General features: G+C 54.4%; 1 protein-coding gene across 4 annotated transcripts in view; it reads left to right on the top strand.

Annotated features, from left to right (window-relative positions):
* The first annotated feature begins 1,586 nt into the window (after positions 1–1,586).
* The window catches only part of Pdgfrb (platelet derived growth factor receptor beta), a 37,275-nt gene continuing 18,694 nt past the window's right edge, over positions 1,587–20,167 (top strand). The window contains exons 1-5 of one of the 4 annotated variants that reach the window (XM_013141036.3): positions 1,587–2,055; positions 6,514–6,635; positions 16,923–16,968; positions 17,939–18,262; positions 19,057–19,323. In XM_013141036.3, the coding sequence (XP_012996490.1) occupies positions 6,540–6,635; positions 16,923–16,968; positions 17,939–18,262; positions 19,057–19,323 (733 nt within the window). In that variant the 5' untranslated portion in view covers positions 1,587–2,055; positions 6,514–6,539. Of the gene's footprint in view, positions 2,056–2,131; positions 2,235–6,513; positions 6,636–16,922; positions 16,969–17,938; positions 18,263–19,056; positions 19,345–19,500; positions 19,514–20,167 lie in introns of those variants that run through there. The other 3 variants (XM_013141037.3, XM_003477350.5, XM_023560547.2) reach the window with 3 other exon arrangements.

Below are 20,167 nucleotides of genomic sequence, written 5' to 3'. Positions count from 1 at the left end.
TACCCAGTTCTGCTGATGCTGTATGAGCCTGGGAAGTTTATGATACTGTTCTGGGCCTCTGTTTGCTCTATAACAGCACAGATAGTCTCTTCTTGGTACCCTGAGGACTTCGAAAAGCTAAAAGGAGTATGTCTGGAATTCTGAGGAAATATGCTAGGTTATCTTAGGCCAATTGCTTTTTCTCTCTGTGCCAAAGTGCTACTAGACCTCAGTTTCTCCCTCCGAAGAATAAATCATCATGATGGGTCTCTCTGCCTCTTCCAGGTCACCTCCCAGAGTTCAGGCCGGGGGCCTAACTGAGAGAGTCCAGGAGCTCAGGCTCAGCGTCCATCATCTTGAGTCCACGGGTGATGGCGAAGGAGGAAGGGCGTTCATTGGACTGGTGCTGCAGCCCACAATTGCCTACCATGAGTGAGACCTGGGTTCCATCCTCAGAGCCATAAATAGATTGAAAACATTTTATTATTGAGTGTGGCAGGCTGGGAAGAGACAGGGCCTTGAATCCTCAGCCCTGTCTTCGGCCCTGTCTTCGGGGTGCTAACAAGGGCTTCAGGATAACATGGGAGAAATATCAGGCAGGAAGCAAACAGTAAGCACAGTCCAGGAGCTTGGTCCCGCTGTGGTCTGACCAGTCTTTCTCTGGATCTGGGGGAAGCAGTGCTCACTTGAGGGGACGCCAGCGGGAGATGATTACTCCACTTGGAGACAGGCCTTGGCTCCCATCCCAGATGATCCCAGTGATCCGCCTGGGCTCTGGAGAGTGGCTGTTCTGATCTTGGTGGTGTCAGTCATTAAGGGGGATGAGAGCAGTTCGGTGAATTTAGGCTGGTCACTCTGGATGATCAGTGTTTACAGTACACTGATGTTTATGCAGAGGTGAGCAGGAATCTAACCCAAAGTTCAGGGTAACAAAGAAGACAGCTGTGGGTCCAAGTGGAGAATCAGAGCATGCAGTAAGAGCAACCTCTAACTCAGCCCCTGCGGTGGAAGAGTGACTCCCTCAAGCCTTGTCTGGTGTTCTGCACCCACAGGCTCCTGCCCTCCTGATGCGTCTGCTCCCCCAGAGCATGCCTCTCCCACTGGACAGCGTCTTACTACTGCGTCCCCGGCACTAGTGCAGTGTCTGGTACACAATAGGTGCTTTACCATTCTGGTTTCATGAGTGAATGCTGGCTGAATCAACCACATGATCATCAGAGCTTTTTACAGATGGAGAAACTGAGGCACAAAGAAAGGGCCCTCATGCCCATCCCAGGTGCCCTGGCCAGGGGAGACTGAAGCCAGAGGCAGGCATCAAGTAAGGGAAGCTGGGCCACTCTTCAATAAAAGTGACTCAGTGGCTGGCGTGGGCTGTGGAATTTCTAAACATCCCCTCACATCCTGAGAGAACGGGCGACGGGAGGGAGCGAGCAGAGGGAAAAAAGGAAGAAAAACAAGAAACTTGGGGGAAAAGAAAAAGAGGGGGGGGGGAAATACCCTGAAATTGAAAACAGACGCACGCTTCCACCCTCCCGGCCCCTCCGCCCCCCTTCTCTCCAGCTGGGCCAATCAGAGGCCGCCCTGCAGCCTTTCCCCCAAAGTAGGGGGGTGGGGCAGGGAAGACCAAGGTGGTGTGAGCTGGGGGACCGCCTGTGGCCGCAGTCCCTGCCAGTCCTATCTGGGATCTGGGATTGTTCTGTGAGCAACTTAGGAGTCAGACAGCAGGAGATCACCGAGGAGAGAGCTGGCCCTGCGGACCAACAGCGTCTGCAGCCCGCGGCTGCCGGCCGGCACACACAGCCAGACCCAGGGCGGCCCCTCCTGGCGGCTCTGCTCCTCCCAAAGGATGCTTTGGGAGTGAGGCGAGGCTGGCCACTGCTCGCCCTGCAGCCCTCTCTCGGTCCTCCCGAGTCCCTGGGAGCCTGGGATAGCACAGCCTTCTGCCTAGCTGTTGCCTGTTTCGGGCCCAGCGAAGTCTTACTGGTAACAAGGAAAAGGCAAGTAAGGAGGACTTCCTGGAGGGGGTGACAGCCCACAGTCTGAGACGTGTCCACACCAGACTCCATTGGCAACAAGGTAAGTGCAGGCAGAAGGGGGGATCCCTGGCCCCATGCCCTGTCCCCTTGCCCCAGCTTGTTGACTCTTTTGGTAGGTAAAAAACCCGGAAAATATTTTTAACAAAACCAGATGGGAAGCGACTGGTTGGCTTCCAGGGATGTCAAGGCTGGAGGAACCAGTTTTCTCCTGCTCCTGAGGTGAATGACTGCTACCCCTCAACTCCACCGCCCCTACCCTGTTCGCACAACGTGGGGGTGCTCTGTGAGACACTTGGAGTCAGACAGGAGGAGATTACTGAGACACTCTGGGGTGTGGAGCCTCTAATAGGGGGAGAAAGCTGGGAGGGGCCAGAGAGGGAAACTGAGGGTGCATAGAAAGGGACCTATCAAGATGGGGGTCCTTAGGCTCTAGCCCCTGTCCCTTGGCCCCAGCCTTGTTCCTAACAGTGGGCCTGGCTTTAGGCCAGTCTGCCACCAGGCAACCCTTGGGGATTTAAATGGATTTGTAAATTTTCCAGATTCCTAAAATGTCCTTCTAAAACCCCAGCCACTGGGAAAATTCTGCCTGAAGAGGGTCTCCAGAGGACCTGGCAGTCTGCAGCTGGGGCTGGGGGCCTGGGACCCGACAGTCAGCTCTGGGGGTTCCTCCATGACGAGGATTGCATCCGAGCCATTTGCTTCTGTCCTAGGCGGCCGCCCGGCCTCCTTGCTCCGTCCCTGCTCTGGGTTGGCCCCTTCTCCCCTCCATCCGAAAACAGACCTTCGCGCCTTGACTTTCTGTGCCTTCCCAGCCTGTGAAAAGCAGGGCTCCTAACTGACTGATACTCCCTGCTGGCTGAGACTGTGCCCAGAGCGCTCGCAGGCAGCGCCAGAGGCCGGGTTGTGCTTTCCTATGTTTTGCATGTGAGGTGTCTCCTGCAATGCTCCCCAATGCTCCCCGCAGTCACAGAACTGTAGCCACACAGTTAGCAAGTGGCAAAGCTGGGGGAAGTTGCAAGCTTCCACTGCCCCACAGCTCCAGACCTGGGCTTTGTGTTCGTCAATTTGTCCCAGAATTTTCAGAAGGAATTTGTGCCATCCTGCCTGTGGGCATTTGCCCTCCCCGTTCCCTCGGCCTGGAATGCCCTTCCTCATCACTTTTCTTTCAAGGCCCCTGCTACTCCGTCTCTTCCAGGCAGCCTTCCCAGGTTCCTCCCATCTTCCGAGTGCTGGCTGTGCACGCCAAGCTGCATCTTGCTGCTCAGCATCCTCTCTTCCTGTTCTGTGTACACAGCAGGGATTGTTCAGGCTCCAGGTTTCACTGTCTTGTGTTCTGCCCCTAATACCCAGCCCTGGGTGGGTTCCAGGCTAGGAAAATGTGCTGGTGGAAGTGAATGGGTGCCTCCTGCCTTGCTTCCAGAATATCAGGTGGTTGTTTGGGGCTGCATTTTTCTATGAAAGAACGGAAGAGGGGTCCATGCTTGTTTCTGTGACTCCTGGAGTGCACAGAGGCCTCTGACAAGATGTCCTGACATTATGCAGTCCTTCTCTGTGTCCAGGAAGGGGGCCCTGAATCCACAGCATTGGGGGCATACAGTTGGGGTGGTCACCACTACTGAAACCCGCTGCATGAAGGCATGGTCAGTATGGGGCCTCCTTTGGAATCATGCCGGCAAGGCTTTGAGATTGGTGTTGTTAGTATCCTATATTACAAGTGAAGAGCCCAAGGTACATAGAGGCTAAGTGAGTTTACAAGCTCACACAGTTAGTAGAACTGGTATTTACATGAAAGTCTGCCAGAACCCAAAGGCAGGATCCTGGATACCCAGGGAGCTGCTCCTGGTCAGCAGGGAGCCTCCGTCCTCCCCAGAGCCTGCTTCTGGTTCCGGTACCTTGATGCCTTCCCTAACTCAGTGCAGCCTCAGATCTGACTGCTGTCAGGTCCACCAGGCCCGATGTGGTCCTGAGAGCAGCAGGAGGCCATCTGGTCAGCACTCTCCTTGCAGACAGTAGTTATCAGACAACCTCCCTCCTCTGGGCAGCAGAGCTAGGGCTTGTAATTGTCCGCAGATGTGGGGCCGGCAGCAGAAAGCACTGTCAGAGTCAGAGTCAGAGTCAGCAGACCCAGTGCTTGCCCTGCTTCCGTTCAAGTCCACCGTGGCCAGCCTCAGGCCCCAGTATTGGTTCTCGTGCTACTTTCATATCTGGGAGTAGTGGGCACGGTGGACAAACGGACTGAGGCATCAGGTGACTGCGGATTCACCTCTGATTCAGCTGCTGGCTGATGGTGACCCTGGGCCAGTGTTTTGCTTCTCTGAGCCCGAGTGTCCTCTGCAAGCAGCAGAGCAGCGATGGGAGGACACCATGAGGTAACAGATTGGGTAAGGTGCGTGGCACGGTGCCTGAGACCACTAGTAAGAATGTGCTGCTCCTGCCTCCTGCGTGTGACACCCCCCCCCACACTGCAGAATGATCTGCAGCTTGTTAGTATTAACCAAGGCACAATTGAGACCACTGAGGCAGGCAGAGTTTAAGCAACTGGTGAGAACTTTATTGCAGATTGGGTGCAGTCAGGCCAAGGGTGAAAAGACTGATGGCCCTGGGCAAGGGGTGAAGGCATGTTTTCATAGGGAAACTGAGGCAGGGCAGGGAAGCGTTGCCAAGGGAAGTACAAAATGTTGGGTCTCTGAGTAGAGGGTCTAAAGCTAGGGATGGACGGGGCAGTGTTGGGTACGGGGTGGGGGTGCTGGCAGGCGGGCACAGCGGGTCTCTTTGCAGTGTTTCCTGGAATCAGCTCTCTGTAGATTGAGCCGTGTGGAGCGACTGAGGCTGGTTGCGATGCACGAGGAAGCTGCCGGCTTCCTTTTGAATGCTGGGCTCCCCTAGGTGTGAATAACAGGTCTGCTTGGGGAGTTTTTTGTCTCCTAGTATGGTGGGGTCTACTTCGGAGACCTGACGCAACCCACAAAGGCCTCTGTCTTGAAGGACCCTGGACACTGGTCATTCTGAAGGTTCCTGGGGCCAGCTGCCTTTTGGCTGCAGGAAGGGGCCCTGGGCACTTTGCTCAGGACAGGGTGCGGACACCCTGCTCAGGACACCCTGAAGGGTGCAGTGGGGAGGGGAAGGGAGAAGAGGGGGCCTAGATACTCTGAAATGCCCACCTATTTCTTGGAGATATTTGAATGCTCTGTGATAGTGGGTCCTCGGAACAGGATTCTGCTCACAGACTCTGAAAGTGGGCCTGAAGGTGGCCTCTCCCCAAGATCAGAGCTGTGGCACCTCGGCCACAGGAGTGTGGGCAGGGTGATCTAATGGGAGCCAGCCCTGCCTGAGTACTTTCGATGGGCATTTTAATTGTGTCTGTCCATTACCTCAAAGTTTACTGATGTAGTCCTCAGCACTTAGAACATGCCTGGCATTCAAGAAGTTCTTAATAAATGCTTGCTGGATTAATTTAATCATTTTAGTAACCTTAAAGTACAGGTAGAGACTCACCACTTTGCTGATGAAGATTCCCTGAGAAGGTAAGTCAGTTACCCAGAGCTCCACAGCTAGGAAATAGGAGCTGGGATTTGTGCCCGAGTGAGTGTGACTCCAGAGCCCTATGATGCAAGGCTGGGTGGGGCTCAGGGACCCACTGTGCACTCTGAGGACGAGGCCCTGGCTCTGGGAGGCCCTCGGCCTTCCAAAGCAAGTCACGAAACCCTAGAGTGCTGGTCCCTTAGAGTCTGGGCCTCATCTTCTCAGTCCTCAAACAAAGAGGTTGACCTTGATGATCACAAAGTCCTTTCCAGCTCTAAACAATCCCAGGACTCCAAGCCCCATCAGCCCAGATTGGCAGCTGCGCAACCCTGCTGTGTATTCAGGCAGAGATCATGCATATTTAACTTCACAATGAAAGGAGTTTTTCTTACATTTTCTCTACACATTACAGAAAGAGGTCAGGATCAATGGCTGCTAATGGAAAACTTGAACCTGCAATAACAAGTATGAGCTTTTTAACCATTAGAGAGGCCCTTCCTCAGCGAGCTCTGAGGGCTCGTTCCTGCAGGGGTTACAAACCCAGGTCCCTGGATGCTTAGAGCACCAAGAGTCTACTCGGGTGGGGTGTGGTCCTAGGCCCTTCCAGTCCTGAACTTTCAAACCCCATTGGTTTTGATTTCAAGAGGAACCAAGACTTTGGCCCAAACCAGTGATGGTTTAGAGGCCAGGGAAGGCAAGGGTGCAGAGGCTCTGCTCTGGAGCTGGGTATAGAATCGACACACTTGGTGTGTCCAGCTTGGATGACCAACGCCTGCCTTCCCATGCCTTCAGGCCCAGACTGCCTGGAAAAGAGCTACATGAGCCCTGCAATCTGCACCCCAGCCCCCTCTCCCAAGATGCTTTTCAGGGCAGCCCACCCCTATTTTGATATAAGAGACAGGAAATCAAAGTGCACTGCTTTAATTACATTAGTACCCTTGCTCCTGCCTCACATAATGGCTGTTTGATATCTCAGGTACCTGAACCTTTCATCTGCCAGAGATGCCAGCTTCTCCACCCCATGTTGGAAAGGGCCGTCCCTTGAGAGAGCCAGCAGATTGGAAAGTTTCCCATGTCAGAGATGAAAAGGGCTTTCAGGTCACCTGATTTGACTTCTTTCTTTTATAGGTGGGAACGTGAGGTCCAAGAGGGGAAGGGGTGGGGTAGAGGCTGTGCAGATCATGAGGGATGGTATGGAAGCCCAGATCTGAGCTTTCCTTTGAGTGCCCTGTGTGCTGAAGCTTCACGAGAGCCTAAAGTCCAGGAGAGGCCCAGCTCCTCCTGTCACTCCAGGCTTGGCCTCCACGTCTCTCTGGGATGAAGCCAGGAGGCAGATTTGGCCTGGAGAGGAGCAAAGAAGCCACTTTATGAAGGATGCAGAGCCCAGGCCCACCCCAGGTAGTTTCCTGCCACGGCAGCTTCGGGCACATCACTTCTCCATTCTGGCCACGCTTCCTCTTTAAAGAGTCCAGAAGGCAGTGGGGTCACTCGGAGACCCCTGAGGGCCCATCCAGGCTCCTTGTGGCTCTTTTACCACTTCCTTGCAACTGTTCTGGCTATTTTCATTTCCTGGAAAATAGAACCTCCAGAGTTGTAACCCTACCAACTTCTCCACTTGTGAGGCTAGGCTAAGTCAGGGTGGGGACGAGGACAAGGGGGCAAGAGAAGCCCTGGCTGCTCCTTAACCCAGAAGGTAAAGGTTCAAGCTTGACCCAGTGGGCTGTCACTCCTCCTGTCATTCCTGTCCTTATTAGCTCCCAGCCTGGGCCCATCTGTTGGGTTGACAGTGAAATAGTGAATAGATAGGTGTACGGCAAGATAAACAAATGCATCGGTGGATGGATGCATGGGTGGATAAATTCCTTTAGTCTAGGAAACAGGGATGACTTTGTGTTTAGCGGCCCCCACTTAGTTCAATGCATTTCAGTCACTCTTGAAGTTTTTAATCCTTTTAAACAAAGATCCTACCTTTGCATTTTGCGTTGTCCCACAAATTATATAGCTTATCCTGCTAGTGGGTCCAGGATGGATCAGGGATGGCGTTATCCTGGAAGCGGGCCTCTCTGACTCCACCGTCCCATCCCAATTCATAGCTTCCCACAAAATGCCAACCCGTTCCTGTCACTGTCCTGCGTGGAGGCCCCAAACCCTTTAATGACTGGGGCACAGTATTACTCTTGCCCAGCCAGCAGCTGGCTACCCACCGTCACCATCAACACCTTGAAAAGTCAGCTTTGCAGTGGGTGGGCAGAGTAAAGCCCAAATCCTCACCCAGCACCCAAGAACTTTCCTGAAGGTTAACTTCTTTTCCTGCCCTTCACCTGCCTCTTTGCTGAAGAAACTCAGTTTCTAGCCTAACATCTCTCCCTGTCATTTCTCCCAGATACTGTGCCATTTCCTGGCTTCACCTGCACACAGTTCTGTGGAATATTGTGCTCTGGTACCATCCTCCACAGAACCCAGCTCAAAATGGTTCAAGGGTTGGAGGCCCCGCTCAATGCCATCGCCCCAAAGAAGCCCTATTCCCCTCAGCACCATTTACAGAGCATCTATTATGTGTTGAGTACTCTTTGCTATCTGTAACCCTTATGGCAGTGGAACAGGAGGTCTCTTAGACCATTGTCCAGGAAACAGAGACTCACAGAAGTTAAACTCATAGAGGGCACACAGTGGTGAGGTAGAAGAGTTGGGATTTTAGACTTTGAATTAAGGGGCTTCAAGACAGACCCTCCATTCCTAGCCGTGATTTGTCCCCACCTGATGCTATCAGGCGCAGCCCACTGGTTCCACACGTCTGCTGTCCTTCCATCAGCCTGTCCCTCAATTCCCTGGAGGGAAAGTGTCACCATTGCTTGCCCTTCCCTGTCCCCAGCCTAGTGAGTCCTACGTCACTATGAGGCCTCAGGCCCGAGGGCCAGAAGAGCTCACTCTACAAGATGTTTGGTCTCCTGAGTCTGTGAGCGTCTGTAGAGCAGTGGAGAAGCAATCAGCAGACAGTGGGCGGGGAGGCATTAAATTTGACTTCTGGCTGTCTGCTGGTCACTCGGCCACTGAGTGGCCACCTTGCTGAGCCTCAATGCAGAAGGATGGACCACCACTGCCGGTACCCACGATAACCACAGCTGTCCCTCCCTGAGGAGCCCTTTCGGAAGGAAGGGCCTCTCTGCCCCTTCTAGTGTGTCACATGCGCCTCTTCTGAGCAGCCCGGGCTGGCAGAGTCTCCGCTGTGCGCGCAGGGTTGTGGGAGGCAGTGACTTATTCTCTCATGAGCAGATGATTAAGAAGCTGGCCTCTAGCTTTGCAGAAGGCTGCGTGCCAGGCCCTGTCCTCAGCATTTGGCTGTGTCAGCTCTATCACTAGCCTCAATGACTCAGTGACAGGCCTCAATTTACAGATGAGGAAACTGAGGCACAGAGAGGCTGAGGAACAGTTAAGGGAGAATCAGAGGGAAAACACTGAAGAAGGAGGGAGGAAGAGACGCTCAGAAAGTGACAGTGTAAATGAAACATGGGAGTTTCCTTTCTCCTGATCTGCTGCCCCGGAGGGCTCTGAGGAGAATCTCAATGGCCGTGGTGCCAGCTACCCTGCTTGATTTGTGAGCTCTGGTCTGGTAGGGGAAGGCTGCATGCTGGTGGGTCAGTATGAACGGGCCCCAAGGCCGGCCTGCCCCCTGCCCACTTGGCTCTGAGAATGCATTCTCTTTGTGGCCCTCGGCACGGCCCATGGCTGATCCCGGGCTGGCAGCAGCCCGAGGAACAGAAGGTTTGCTTGTCTGCGCCCACAGCACCCCCCTCCTCAGCCACAGCCTGGGACCCCTCTCAGGGGCTCCTTTGGCTTCCAGGGCCTGGCGCTCCCTGTTGCCATGACACCGGCCAGAGAGGAGGCTCTGGAAGGTGGGGGCAGGGAGGCAGAGAAGGTGGCAGAGGCCTGGAATTCTGCAGCTGCTGAGGCCTGGCCCTCTGTGCACAGTGCAAAGGATGCTGGAACCAACAGGCCTGTGGCAGAGGTGGCCACACAACTGGCTTGACTCCTGGGCCACTGCATTTCAGAGGCCCTTGGGACAGGGTCAGACCCAACCTTAGAATTTTCTTAACCCTAGCCGCTGACTCTGAAGCTCTACAGCAGAATTGTGGAAGGGTTCTGAGTCTACCCTTCCCTGGGCTTTCAAAGTACTGGGTAGCCTGGGGTAGGAGCTCAGGACCCAAACCGCTCCTCAGTGATGACAGGGGCAAGACCTTGACCTTGAAGGCTCTTCCTGTCCTGGATTCTCTGTAGTTGCATTAGAGTGAGCTCCTCAAGGGACAGTTCTCTGTGGGCAGAGGAGTTTCCGGGCAGGAGATGGGGAGATGTGCATGGCAGTTAAGAAAACAGGCTTTGGACTCTGGCCAGCCCGAGTGTGTAACTTAGCTCCTCTGCTTAATAGAGCTGTGGCCTCAGGCAAGTTACTAGATCTCTCTGAGACTCAGTTTCCTCTCCATGAAATGGGAATAATGATGGGGCTGGGGATTTAGCTCAGCGGCATAAGTACCTGCCTTGCAAGCAGGTGGTTGTGAGTTCGATCCCCAGTACCGATAAAAATGAAAAAGACAAAAAAAAAAAATGGGAATAATGAGCTGTGATTAGGAAACCAAACCCCCATCATTTCATTTAGTAGAGTGCTTGATTTTTGTTTGTTTTCAGATTGGGGCAGCAGGACAGGGAGTGAGGAGAAAGATGTTCTGGGCCAAAGAGGCTGGAGGGTGGAAGCAGGGCTGGGTTGTAGAAGATGCGTCTAGCCAGATTGTATTCAGTGGGCTGGAGATACAGCTCAGCAGCACAGTGCCTGCCTGGAGAGTACAAGGTTCTGAGTTCGATTCCTGGTACCAAAAAGCCATTTGCTGTACTCAGTGTAATAAAAACAATCTCTGTAGTCTGACCTCTGAGAATCCTGAGCTTCCCCACAATGGAGAGGCTCTAAGAAGAGGTGATAAATTCCCTGTCATGGTCGGGATGCAATTGCAGGGAAGGTGGAGAGGTGAGTAGGACATACATATGGCCCATGACACTCTTAAGCCTGTGAAGCTCTGCGAAAAACAGTGCAACTCCGTCACCGTCTGCCAGCTTCAACTTCACCAGCTCAAAAGGGCATGAAAGAGGGAAGGAAGTTGGTGACAGAACAGGCTGACCATTCGGTGTGGTGGATGGAGCTGTCCTATCCTGTCCTCCCTGGGCTCTGCATCTCTGCTTCCTGCCCAGGAGAGGCTGCTGGGGTGGGGCTGTTGCGTCTGTGTGCTCAGGGGCCAGCCTGAGAACTGCAACTGCTGTTGGCAAGCTCTGTGATCTTGGGCAAATGCTCTGACCTCACTGTGCCTCAGTTTCCTCATCTGTAAGATAGGGAAGCAGTCCCATGTCATGGGATTGTTCTGGGGACTTGTGAGGTCATCCATACAAAGAGCATAGCTGAGATGCTGGGTGGGTAAATTCTAAATTGGGAGTAGTTATTATTTGTGTTATTTTTAAGGCTGTCTAAGCCACTGTTCATTTGGAAAGGGCTGATGAGGGACATCCCAAGTGGGTCTAGGGGACTGTGAGCCAGGGGTCTCTGGGCTGGGCAGGGCCAGCACAGACAGCTGATGTGGATCTGGGTCTGAGCTGGGGGGCCAGTGAGGCGCCGTAGGAGGCAGGAAGTGCTTGCTGGGCAGGCAGGCGGCAGGCAGCCGGCAGGGATAGGCAGTGGGGCCTCCCTCCCTCCCTGACCTCCTTCCCAGGCCCGTTCCCAGCCTGTGTGGGGACCCAGGCCCCCTCCCTTGGGCCCCCAGCGGCCACAAGGCACACACTGAGCGCTTTCCCACGCGCCGTTCCAAGTATTGAGGCTGCATCACCGCCCCCAGGAGCACTCCCCGTGGGTGAGGGGATGAGTGAAGGGTGTGAGCTGGGGAGGGGGGGGGTCCTCCAGCAGGGGGATCAGTCTGTTCTTTATCAGCCTGGCTCTGTTCCAGACAGATGTTTCATTTTATTTTGGGCTTCCAAAAAAAAAAAAAAAATAATAGGTCACTTTTTTCCATCATGTCCCTGGGGTGGCCTCCTGGGGCCAGGAGCAGAGTAGTGACTGACTGGACTCCCCAAGGACCTGGGAGGGCAGTGGCCTTCCTTCTTGAGTCAATCATGGTTCCTTCAGTCAGTCACGGTGCTGTGGAGGTGGCACAGACAGCCACTGGGGCCAGAGGAGGACAGGCGGATGGATATAGCATGGGGTCCCTCTGGCTGGGGTATGAGGGGGACAGATGAGGGGACAGGCTGGACAGGCAAGGGCACTGAGGCTGCCATGTCTGTGCTGGAAGGAGCCAGCCCTGTGTCTCATGGGGCCAGCACCCTCCAGGCCCCAGCCTGTCCAGTTTCTGCTGCTTGTTCAGAGTGACCCAAGTCACTTCCTGTATAACAGGAAGAACTTGGTCTGGAAGCAACGTGGAATGGGGTACAGGCCTGGATTCCAGATCCCTCACTGGCTCAGTCAGTGGATCCTCTCCTGCTCCTGTCTACCCTAGATCTCCCTCTGGGGACTCACCGCGCAGGAAAGCATGTAGAGCCTTTCTCGGTAGACTGGAATAGGTCATAAGATTGAGGGGGGCAGGGGAGTCTCTTCCCCTTCCTAGTTCCCCCACCCCAGCTTGTAACAGCATTCCACCTTCCAGACTCTGCTCCCGAATTTCCACAATGAGGCTTCCTGGGCCAGCTGAAGACCTCACTCATGTCATGGCCAGTTTAGGGATGGCCTCACAGGCCACACTGCCAGGTCCAGCCGTGCTGTGGTCACTGTGCTGTCCAGCTCCACATGCCTCTTGCCCCCACACACTCCAGGCCAAGGAGCTGGCTGCCTTCTGGGGGCTGAGTCACGACATCCCGGCTGCAAACCTCCCCAGCATTCCCGCTGTGCACAGCTGCCTTCCAAGCGGGATCCGAGAGCCACAACACGTCAGCCCTGCTGGTTCTCCCACCCTGTCATACAGATGGGGACACTGAGGCCCAGAGAGGGGCAAGATGTAAGACGGGTGGTGGTGGATCTGGGGTCAGTACCCAGCCTAAGTTTGTGAAGTGTCCCTGAAGTGTCCCTATTGTGGAGGAGAAAGGGCAAAGTAGAAGGTCCCAAAATAAGCCAATGTCCACAGCAAGTGTCCTCTGAGCCTCTGTCACCTGTCTGCCTGGTGGTGCAGGGAGAGAGAGCGAGTGTGTTGAGGAGAGGGAGGGGCAGCAGTCATGGTCTGAATCCTGACGTTGAGCACCTCACACCTGAGTGGGGGTGCAGCAGGGGCTGCCTGCTCAGATGAGCTCAAGCACCTCACTATCTCCTGAGCCCATCCTGCATAGAAACAAACGTGGGTCCTCTCTTGCTTTCACGTTGTAAGTCTCAGTTTCCCCAATTGTACAGTGGGGCTCGTGAAAGGGACTGAATTGGGTAACCAGAGGGCTGTGGAGCTGTGACATTTCAGGACTCTGACACCCTGACCTCATGACCAGGCTGCCGCCTCCTCCTTTCGTGGGCACCCGATTTATTCACAGCACCTCTAGCCCCAGAGTCCCTGCACCAAGCGCTCTCCACTCTATGGCAAGGTTTTTTGGGCTCCACCTCACTGCTGCTTCTGTCCAGCCTGTTCCCTGCACGGCAGGACCCCCCACACTCTAACCCAGCATGACAGCAACTTGGTCCAGTCCTGCTATTTGGCTTCTACATCCTCTTAGAAAATAGCATCCCCAGCAATACACATTCCTGCCCCCCAGCATTCCAAGCCAGAAACAGGGGTGCAGGCTCCTCTGTGAAACTTCCCTCTTCAGCTCCCCCATCTTCAGTCACCAAGTCCTGTTGATTCTCCGCTGTGTTGATTCTCCGCTAAATTAATCTCAAGTCCATCTGTTTCTGACAGTTCCACCTACTGCTCTGTCGAGCTCCACCTAGACAGCAGTGACCAGAGAAGTGGAGCACTGGAGGGGCACAGAGCACGAAGTCACACTGGTTGACCTGTGTCTCTGCTCTATCCTTCCCTGGCTTTGCATTTCTAGACAAGTTTCTGAGATGTTCTGTGCCTCAGTCTCCCCATGTCTAACATGGAAAAGATTGCTGTATACAAGTCAGTCAGTACATGTCAGGTTCTCAGACCTGCACGGTGCATGCATGGCTGGTTTGTCTGTGGATGCATGCAGGTGTGGTCAGGGACATTTGGGGTTCCCTGTGTGCAAGTTCTGTGTGTGTCACATGCCGATGTGCTACACTCCAGTGTTTCTCTGATGGGCGCCTGGGAAAGCACTCAGGCGGCAGTCGGTGCATGTGTGTGTGTGCAAGGCACAGTGGAGCTGTGTGTGTGTGTGTGTGTGTGTGTGTGTGTGTGTGTGTGTAGTGTGGAATACACATGGTTCATGTCTGCATGGGGGCTGGGCACACTCTCAGCCAGCTGCACATGCATGGGTTTCGGGGGAGCGTGTGAGCAGGCGCGTAGGCAGGCGTCTGTGCTGTGTCCATGTGCTCACCGTGTGCAGTCCTCGCCCCTGGCAGTGCTGCTGCCCCCTCCTTTGCCGGCTTGTGTCGTGGGAGCTGCAAGACCCCGAGGGAGGGGAGCTGTTGCTGGCGGATGTGGCTAAGATGGACTGGATTTATTTAGATTAAGGCAGTGGGAAAGGAGTAAAGAGTTGTATATGCTTATTGGAAGGAAGTCTGGGGCTCTGAGAATGACCCTCTAAACATGCTTGCTCCCCTGGAATTGGGACCCTCACTCCATTCCTTGAGGGGACCCTCAGAATCACTGTGACCTGGGCAATGACCCCACCTTTGGAACTCTGGCCCTCCAACCTGGCTGTATAGGAGGAGTCCTGAGGGCTTCTCAGCACACGGTATATCTTCCTGAGCAGAGGGAAGATGCTTGGGGTCCCCCAGGCCACTTCCAGGGGCCTTCCTGGGAGCACAGAAGGGCAAACAGAGACACCATGCTCTCTCAGGTGTCTCTTTCCCGGAGCATGGCTCCTTCCACTCATGAAGGGAATTGTCACAGGAAAATCAACACCCCATGTCAGCTGCCTGGTCCTCCCTGGGGTCTGCTGGAATTGGCTGCCACCAGGAAGTACAAAATGGTCTATAAGGCACCGAGCAGGCATCTGAGTGTGCCAAAGTCATCCAGGTGGCTTAGGAGGCCACTTCTGAGTGCCCTAAGGCCCAGTATGGTACCTTCCAGCCCTTTAGCTTTTTCTATGCCAAATCCTGGGCTTCCACATCTCAAGTTCATTTGTCTAAGTCCTGAATGGATAGAGGTAGAGTGAGAGTACAGCGGGGAAGCATCTTGTCACAGTCCACACAGAATGAATTCTCATGTGACGCTGGGCTTAGAAATACAGCCCCCTCCCTCTGGCCAGCCCCTCCTTTCTCCAGCCATCCTAAGAATAATGACTAGAACTTTTCTCTAGGGGGTTAAAAAGGCAAAACTTGAGAACAGGGACTGCTCTTTGAGATGAGCCCCTCCAAACCTCTGTGTGTGTGGATGGGAAAACACGGTCCCAATGAAGCCTGGAAACCCAGTCTCACAATGGGGTTCAAGGTCCCTGGGAGCTGAAATGCTTAATTCATACAGTCACGCCAGTCCAAGCTCCCTAAGATGTCCCTTCCCAAAGCCTCTGTGCTCTCTCTGATCTCATCTGTCCAGCCTATCCTCTCCCAGCAGCCCAAATTCCCTTTCTCGCTGTGTGACATGGTCATGACTCTGCCTCTCTGGGCCTCTCTGGGCCATTCCCAAAGGGCTCCTCCTGGCCGAGTGTCAGAGGCTGTCAGCCATCCCTAGCCCTGACCTGTAAGGAGAGGACAGAGGAGCGCAGCATTGGAGCAGGGTCGGGGGCTGCATGCCATGAGGTCCCAGCCCACATGGCCAGCCCAGCCTTCAAGAGCCAGGCCAGCCCCCTTGCAGTGACCTCCCATCTCGCTGGCCAAATTCCTCCTTTAGAATAATAAACAGTGCGGCTGGCCAAGGAGGCTGGGAGGGGAGGGGCGGGAAGCTGCAGTGACCCCATCCCCCAGCCTGGGCTGCTAATGATTTTCTTTGGCCCAGTCCTCTGGCAGGAAGGGGGAAACCAGAGGGGCACCCACTGAGGGGCAGATGGGCTGCCCGGGCACTGCTCCATCCTGCCCAAGGATGCTGGGTGTCCAGCAGGAGAGTGGCCCAGAATGCTTGGGAGTAGGGATGCTGTGGAGAGGTGTCAGGAGTACAGGACTTCCGGGGGCACTGGGTTGAGCCGGTGTTCAGTCTATAACCCAGCATCAAACCTGGCTGTGGGAGGTAGCATGCTTGTGAAACATGGAGACTCAGCCACAGAGACAGCCGTGGCACAGGGGTGTTACCTGGTAGAACGGAGAGCAGAAGAGACGGTGCAGAGTGGGGTGCTGAGCTCCCACTCAGGGGACTAAGTCCACACCTGACAGCATAGGAGGCTCCTTGTCACGTGGTCACTTCCCATGTGTTTTGCTCTGTGAGCCTGTCCGCCTTTAAATTCCTTACAGTTGAGGCTGCAGGCAGCCCCTCGGTTTACCTGCCTGGCCTTTGCTGATGACTGGGTACCCAAGGTGTGGCTGCCAAGGCAGGAACAAAGACCCATCCCACTCGGTCTGTCTGCCTCCCTTTCTTGGTGCCCAGGGCACTGCGTGTTCCTGTGCATCTCCTCTCGTGCAGCCTGTCTTTGCCTTTCTCCGCTTCCACTTTCCAACTCTTTTGTCTCTCTCCCACAGGGCCAGCTGTGGAGCCCTGGGCAGGTTCTGTTTCTTCTCAGAACCTCAGTTTCTCCATTCAGACAGTGGGGGTGGTGGTGGAGGCCTCAGTGATCCCTCAGGACCTTGAAAGTCTGCTCAGCTCTCCCATGTGCAGCCCCAGGCCCCTCTCCCCTGGCCTCCTGATGCTGGTGGGGACTGAGTAGAGGGGGCCCAGGCCCCCACATTCCACAGCCTGACTCCCCCGCTTCCCTTCCCACAGCCGCCTCCATTTCCTGTTGTGCTTGTGGAGCTGTGGGAGTTCTCTGGGTTCTGGTTCACCCCTCCTTCTCCTCCAGGCCTTTCATCACACTTTCCCAAATATTTGTCCTGGCAGATAAGAGCCTGGTATTGGAACTGTCACCCGAGGACAGTCTGTCAGAGCTGGCGGTCCCTGGATACTATCCAGCCCAACTTCTCCAGCCCTGCTATACATACAGGGAAACTAAGGTCCAGCAGGGCAAAGGACTCAGCCAAGTCCACATGAGTGTTAGAAATAGAGGGGACAGGGCCCTGTTAGCCTGGGGACGGGTGGCGTTTGGCTTCAGCCCCATAGTCATGGAGGCTAGTGGTCCAGACAAAGCCTTACCTGTGGTATTAAGATGGGTCCTCACCCCTGTTTCGTTCCACAGGCCATCATGCAGCCTCCAGGTGTGATGCCAGCTCCGGTCCTCCAAGGTAGGTAGACTGGGGGCCATGGCAGAGGTCCTGGGGAGCCACGGAACAGGCCCTGGAGCTTGCAGGGGTGATGTACGCTAATACTAGGGTGTGAGTTCATAATCACTGTGGCTCTTCTTGAGACACAGTTTCCTATATCTCAAGAGCATTTCTATGGAGGCCTCCTTCAACTGCACCCCCCCCCCCCCCAGCTTAAAACCCATCCAGAAGCCCTTGCTGAACCTCAGATCCTCTGCCTGGCTCTCCCTCTGCCTCGCACCCTTCTGCAGTCAGCCTATCTGGGATCTCTCCTCAGTCTGATTGATGACATGCCTTCTGCCCTCAAGGGGCTGGGCAGATGCCGGGGTGCGCCAGTGGCCTGCCTAACAAACTTCTGTCCAGTGGACCATGACTGGCTGTCCTGCTGCTTGCACTGGGGGGAGCATAGCTTCTCTTCCTTCCCCAGAGAATATTGTTGGGTGAGGGAAAGACATATCATGCACACATACCTCGACCCCAGTGCCCTCCAGACACAAGGGCCTCACCATCTCTTCTGTCCCAATCTGTCTCCACTCCAAGCTGCCTGAGTCCCCTCCCAAGCAAGGCCACCTCTGGGCTTCACCAGAACGTAGACAGCTGGGGGCAGCTATAGAGAAAAGGCCCAGAAAGTGACCTGGGAAGTAATGCAGGAACTAAAGGCCTGGGAATTATTTCCCAAGGATTTCCTGATCCCTTCCCCTGCCTACTGCCTGAACATAGTGCCATGGAAGAACTAAGACTCAGGAGCTTGAAAGGAATGGAGACAGAGGCCGGGAGTCCCTGGGGGCCTGCAGAGGGCACAAGGGCCCCACAACCACGGGCAGAGGGCTCTAATCTGTTGGGCAGGCATGTGTGTTCTTTGAGGACTTGATGGCTTCAGAGCAGCTTTGGGTAGGGTTTGGGACATCCTGAGGTCTCTGTACCCTGACATGTGACACCTCCTCCCCCAAAGGCCAGTTGCTGTTACTGTCACTGCTGTTGCTGCTGGGACCACAGATCTCCCAAGGCCTGGTCATGGTGCCTGCAGGCCCAGAGCTGGTTCTCAATCTCTCTAGCACCTTTGTTCTGACCTGCTTGGGTTCAGCTCCAGTGCTGTGGGAACGAATGTCCCAGGTACCCCAACAGGAAGTGGTCATGACCCAGGATGGCACCTTCACCAGCAAACTGACACTGACCAACGTCACTGGGGGAGACACAGGAGAATACTTCTGCACCTACAACAGCTCCCTTGAGCTGGAGTCCAGTGAGCGGAGGCGGCTGTACATCTTTGTGCCAGGTGAGAACCTCGGCTTATGCACCCACCCTCCCTCTCCCCTGGCGATGGCTCCAGGGGAAGCTCAGAGGAGCCTTCAGTGACACAACGCAAATGCAGCCAATTCAGAAATGCTCACGAATCATGGAAGCCTGCCCCGCTTAGACCAGGAGTGTGTTCATTCCCACACGTTGGCCTGGATATCTGTGTATTTCCTGCCAGCCAGCCCCATTCCTGCCTCCTGAGAAGTCCGTGTTCTCAGATGGCTCCCATCTGCCGTGTCTGCAGCTTCCCTATTTTTCAGGACTCAGGGACCAATCGCACTTCAGCTTGGGGCCCATCTTCTCACCCTGGGGCTATCAATGCCAGGGTTAGAGCTGAAAGGAGCTCTGAGGTCTGCTTTAGCCCAGGTTTGCTCCTATAACTGAGTATCTGAGACTAATTGATAATGAACAGAACTTCATTGGCTCACAGTTCTGAGGATGCAGAGTCCAAGATCGAGGGGCTGGCAGCTGGTAAGGGTCTTCTTTTTGTATCATCCCATACAAGGGCAAGAAAGTGTAAGAGGTGACATGGCACCAGTGTACCAATCGTGGGGTATTCATGGCCCAATCACCTCTTATGGCTATTACAAAGATAGCTACATGCCAATGAGTGTTGGAGATAACCAGTACTCAAACCATAGCAGCAGCTTTTTTCTGGATTGAGGAGACTGAGGGCCACCGAGGGGAAGAGACTTGCTCACAGTCACACGGAGTCCACCGGCTGGCCAGAAACCCAGTTCTCCTGATCCTCATCCTTGCCTCCTCTTCCGGCAGATCCCAGTATGGGCTTCCTCCCCATAGACCCTGAGGATGTATTTGTCTTTGTCACGGAAATCACTGAGACCACCATCCCATGCCGAGTCACAGACCCCCGGCTGGTGGTGACGCTGCACGAGAAGAAAGAGGATGTTCCTCTGCCTATCCCCTATGATCACCAACGAGGTTTCATTGGTACTTTTGAGGACAAGACCTACATTTGCAAAACCACCATTGGGGACAGGGAAGTGGAATCCGATGCCTACTATGTCTACAGCCTACAGGGTAAGCCCCGATCTTGCCCATGCTTAGCAGGGGCAAGTATCTTGCCCAATGCTTAGCAGCATCGGGCACCTACAGTGAGAGTTGGAGAGGCCCTTTGCATCAGCAACCGCACCCTTAGTGACACCAGTGTCGGCGAGATAGCCCTGGCCACATGCAATGTGTCCGAGACCTGGTAAGATGCTTAGCAGGGGCAAGCATCTTGCCCGATGCTTAGCAGAGGAGCAGCCCTTACAGTTTACCAAGTAGGTAACTCATTGGTCTTTGGATTCATACACTGTAGACTTAGAAGGTCATTTCCCCCCCTACTTGACGAATGAAGGAACTGCGGTTCAGAGAGAGGATAGTGTTTGCTCGGTTATAGAATCCACTAGTGGCAGAGCTGGGCTGCTTAACATGGTAGGCAAAGGCACAGGTTCTCAAACCAGATGGCTTTGAATTTCAACTCAGCCACTTCCATCGTAATAATTATGCTCAAAGCATACCAACCCTTTGAGCCCGTGTCTCCCTCTATAAAATGAGGATGACAATAGCTGCCTATCTGGTAGGTTTATTGTGAAGATTAAATGAAACAAGAGCTCAGTGAATTTTTCCCTTAGATCCCCAGAGGACACTTTTACTTCTAGACTGTTAACCTCTTCTGGAGCATTAGCTGCATGGGGACAGAGTTTTGTCCACCCTATTCTCTGCAATAGCCCTGGTACCTGGACTAGTAACTGGCAGAGAGTAGGTACTCAATAAATACTTGTTGAATGGTTGAATCTTTCACACCAGTCAACCCTTCCCTCCATGGCCCCTTCCTCCATCCCTAAGCAGAAGTGCTGGTGGCTGGTGATCTCCCCCATCT

Source organism: Cavia porcellus, unplaced genomic scaffold (assembly GCF_034190915.1).
Source record: "Cavia porcellus strain 051 isolate PalLab524CR breed Dunkin Hartley unplaced genomic scaffold, mCavPor4.1 scaffold_21, whole genome shotgun sequence".
NCBI classification, from domain to species: domain Eukaryota; kingdom Metazoa; phylum Chordata; class Mammalia; order Rodentia; family Caviidae; genus Cavia; species Cavia porcellus.
Note: the sequence above shows the minus strand (reverse complement) of the source record. Positions and strands in the feature narration are given on the sequence as shown.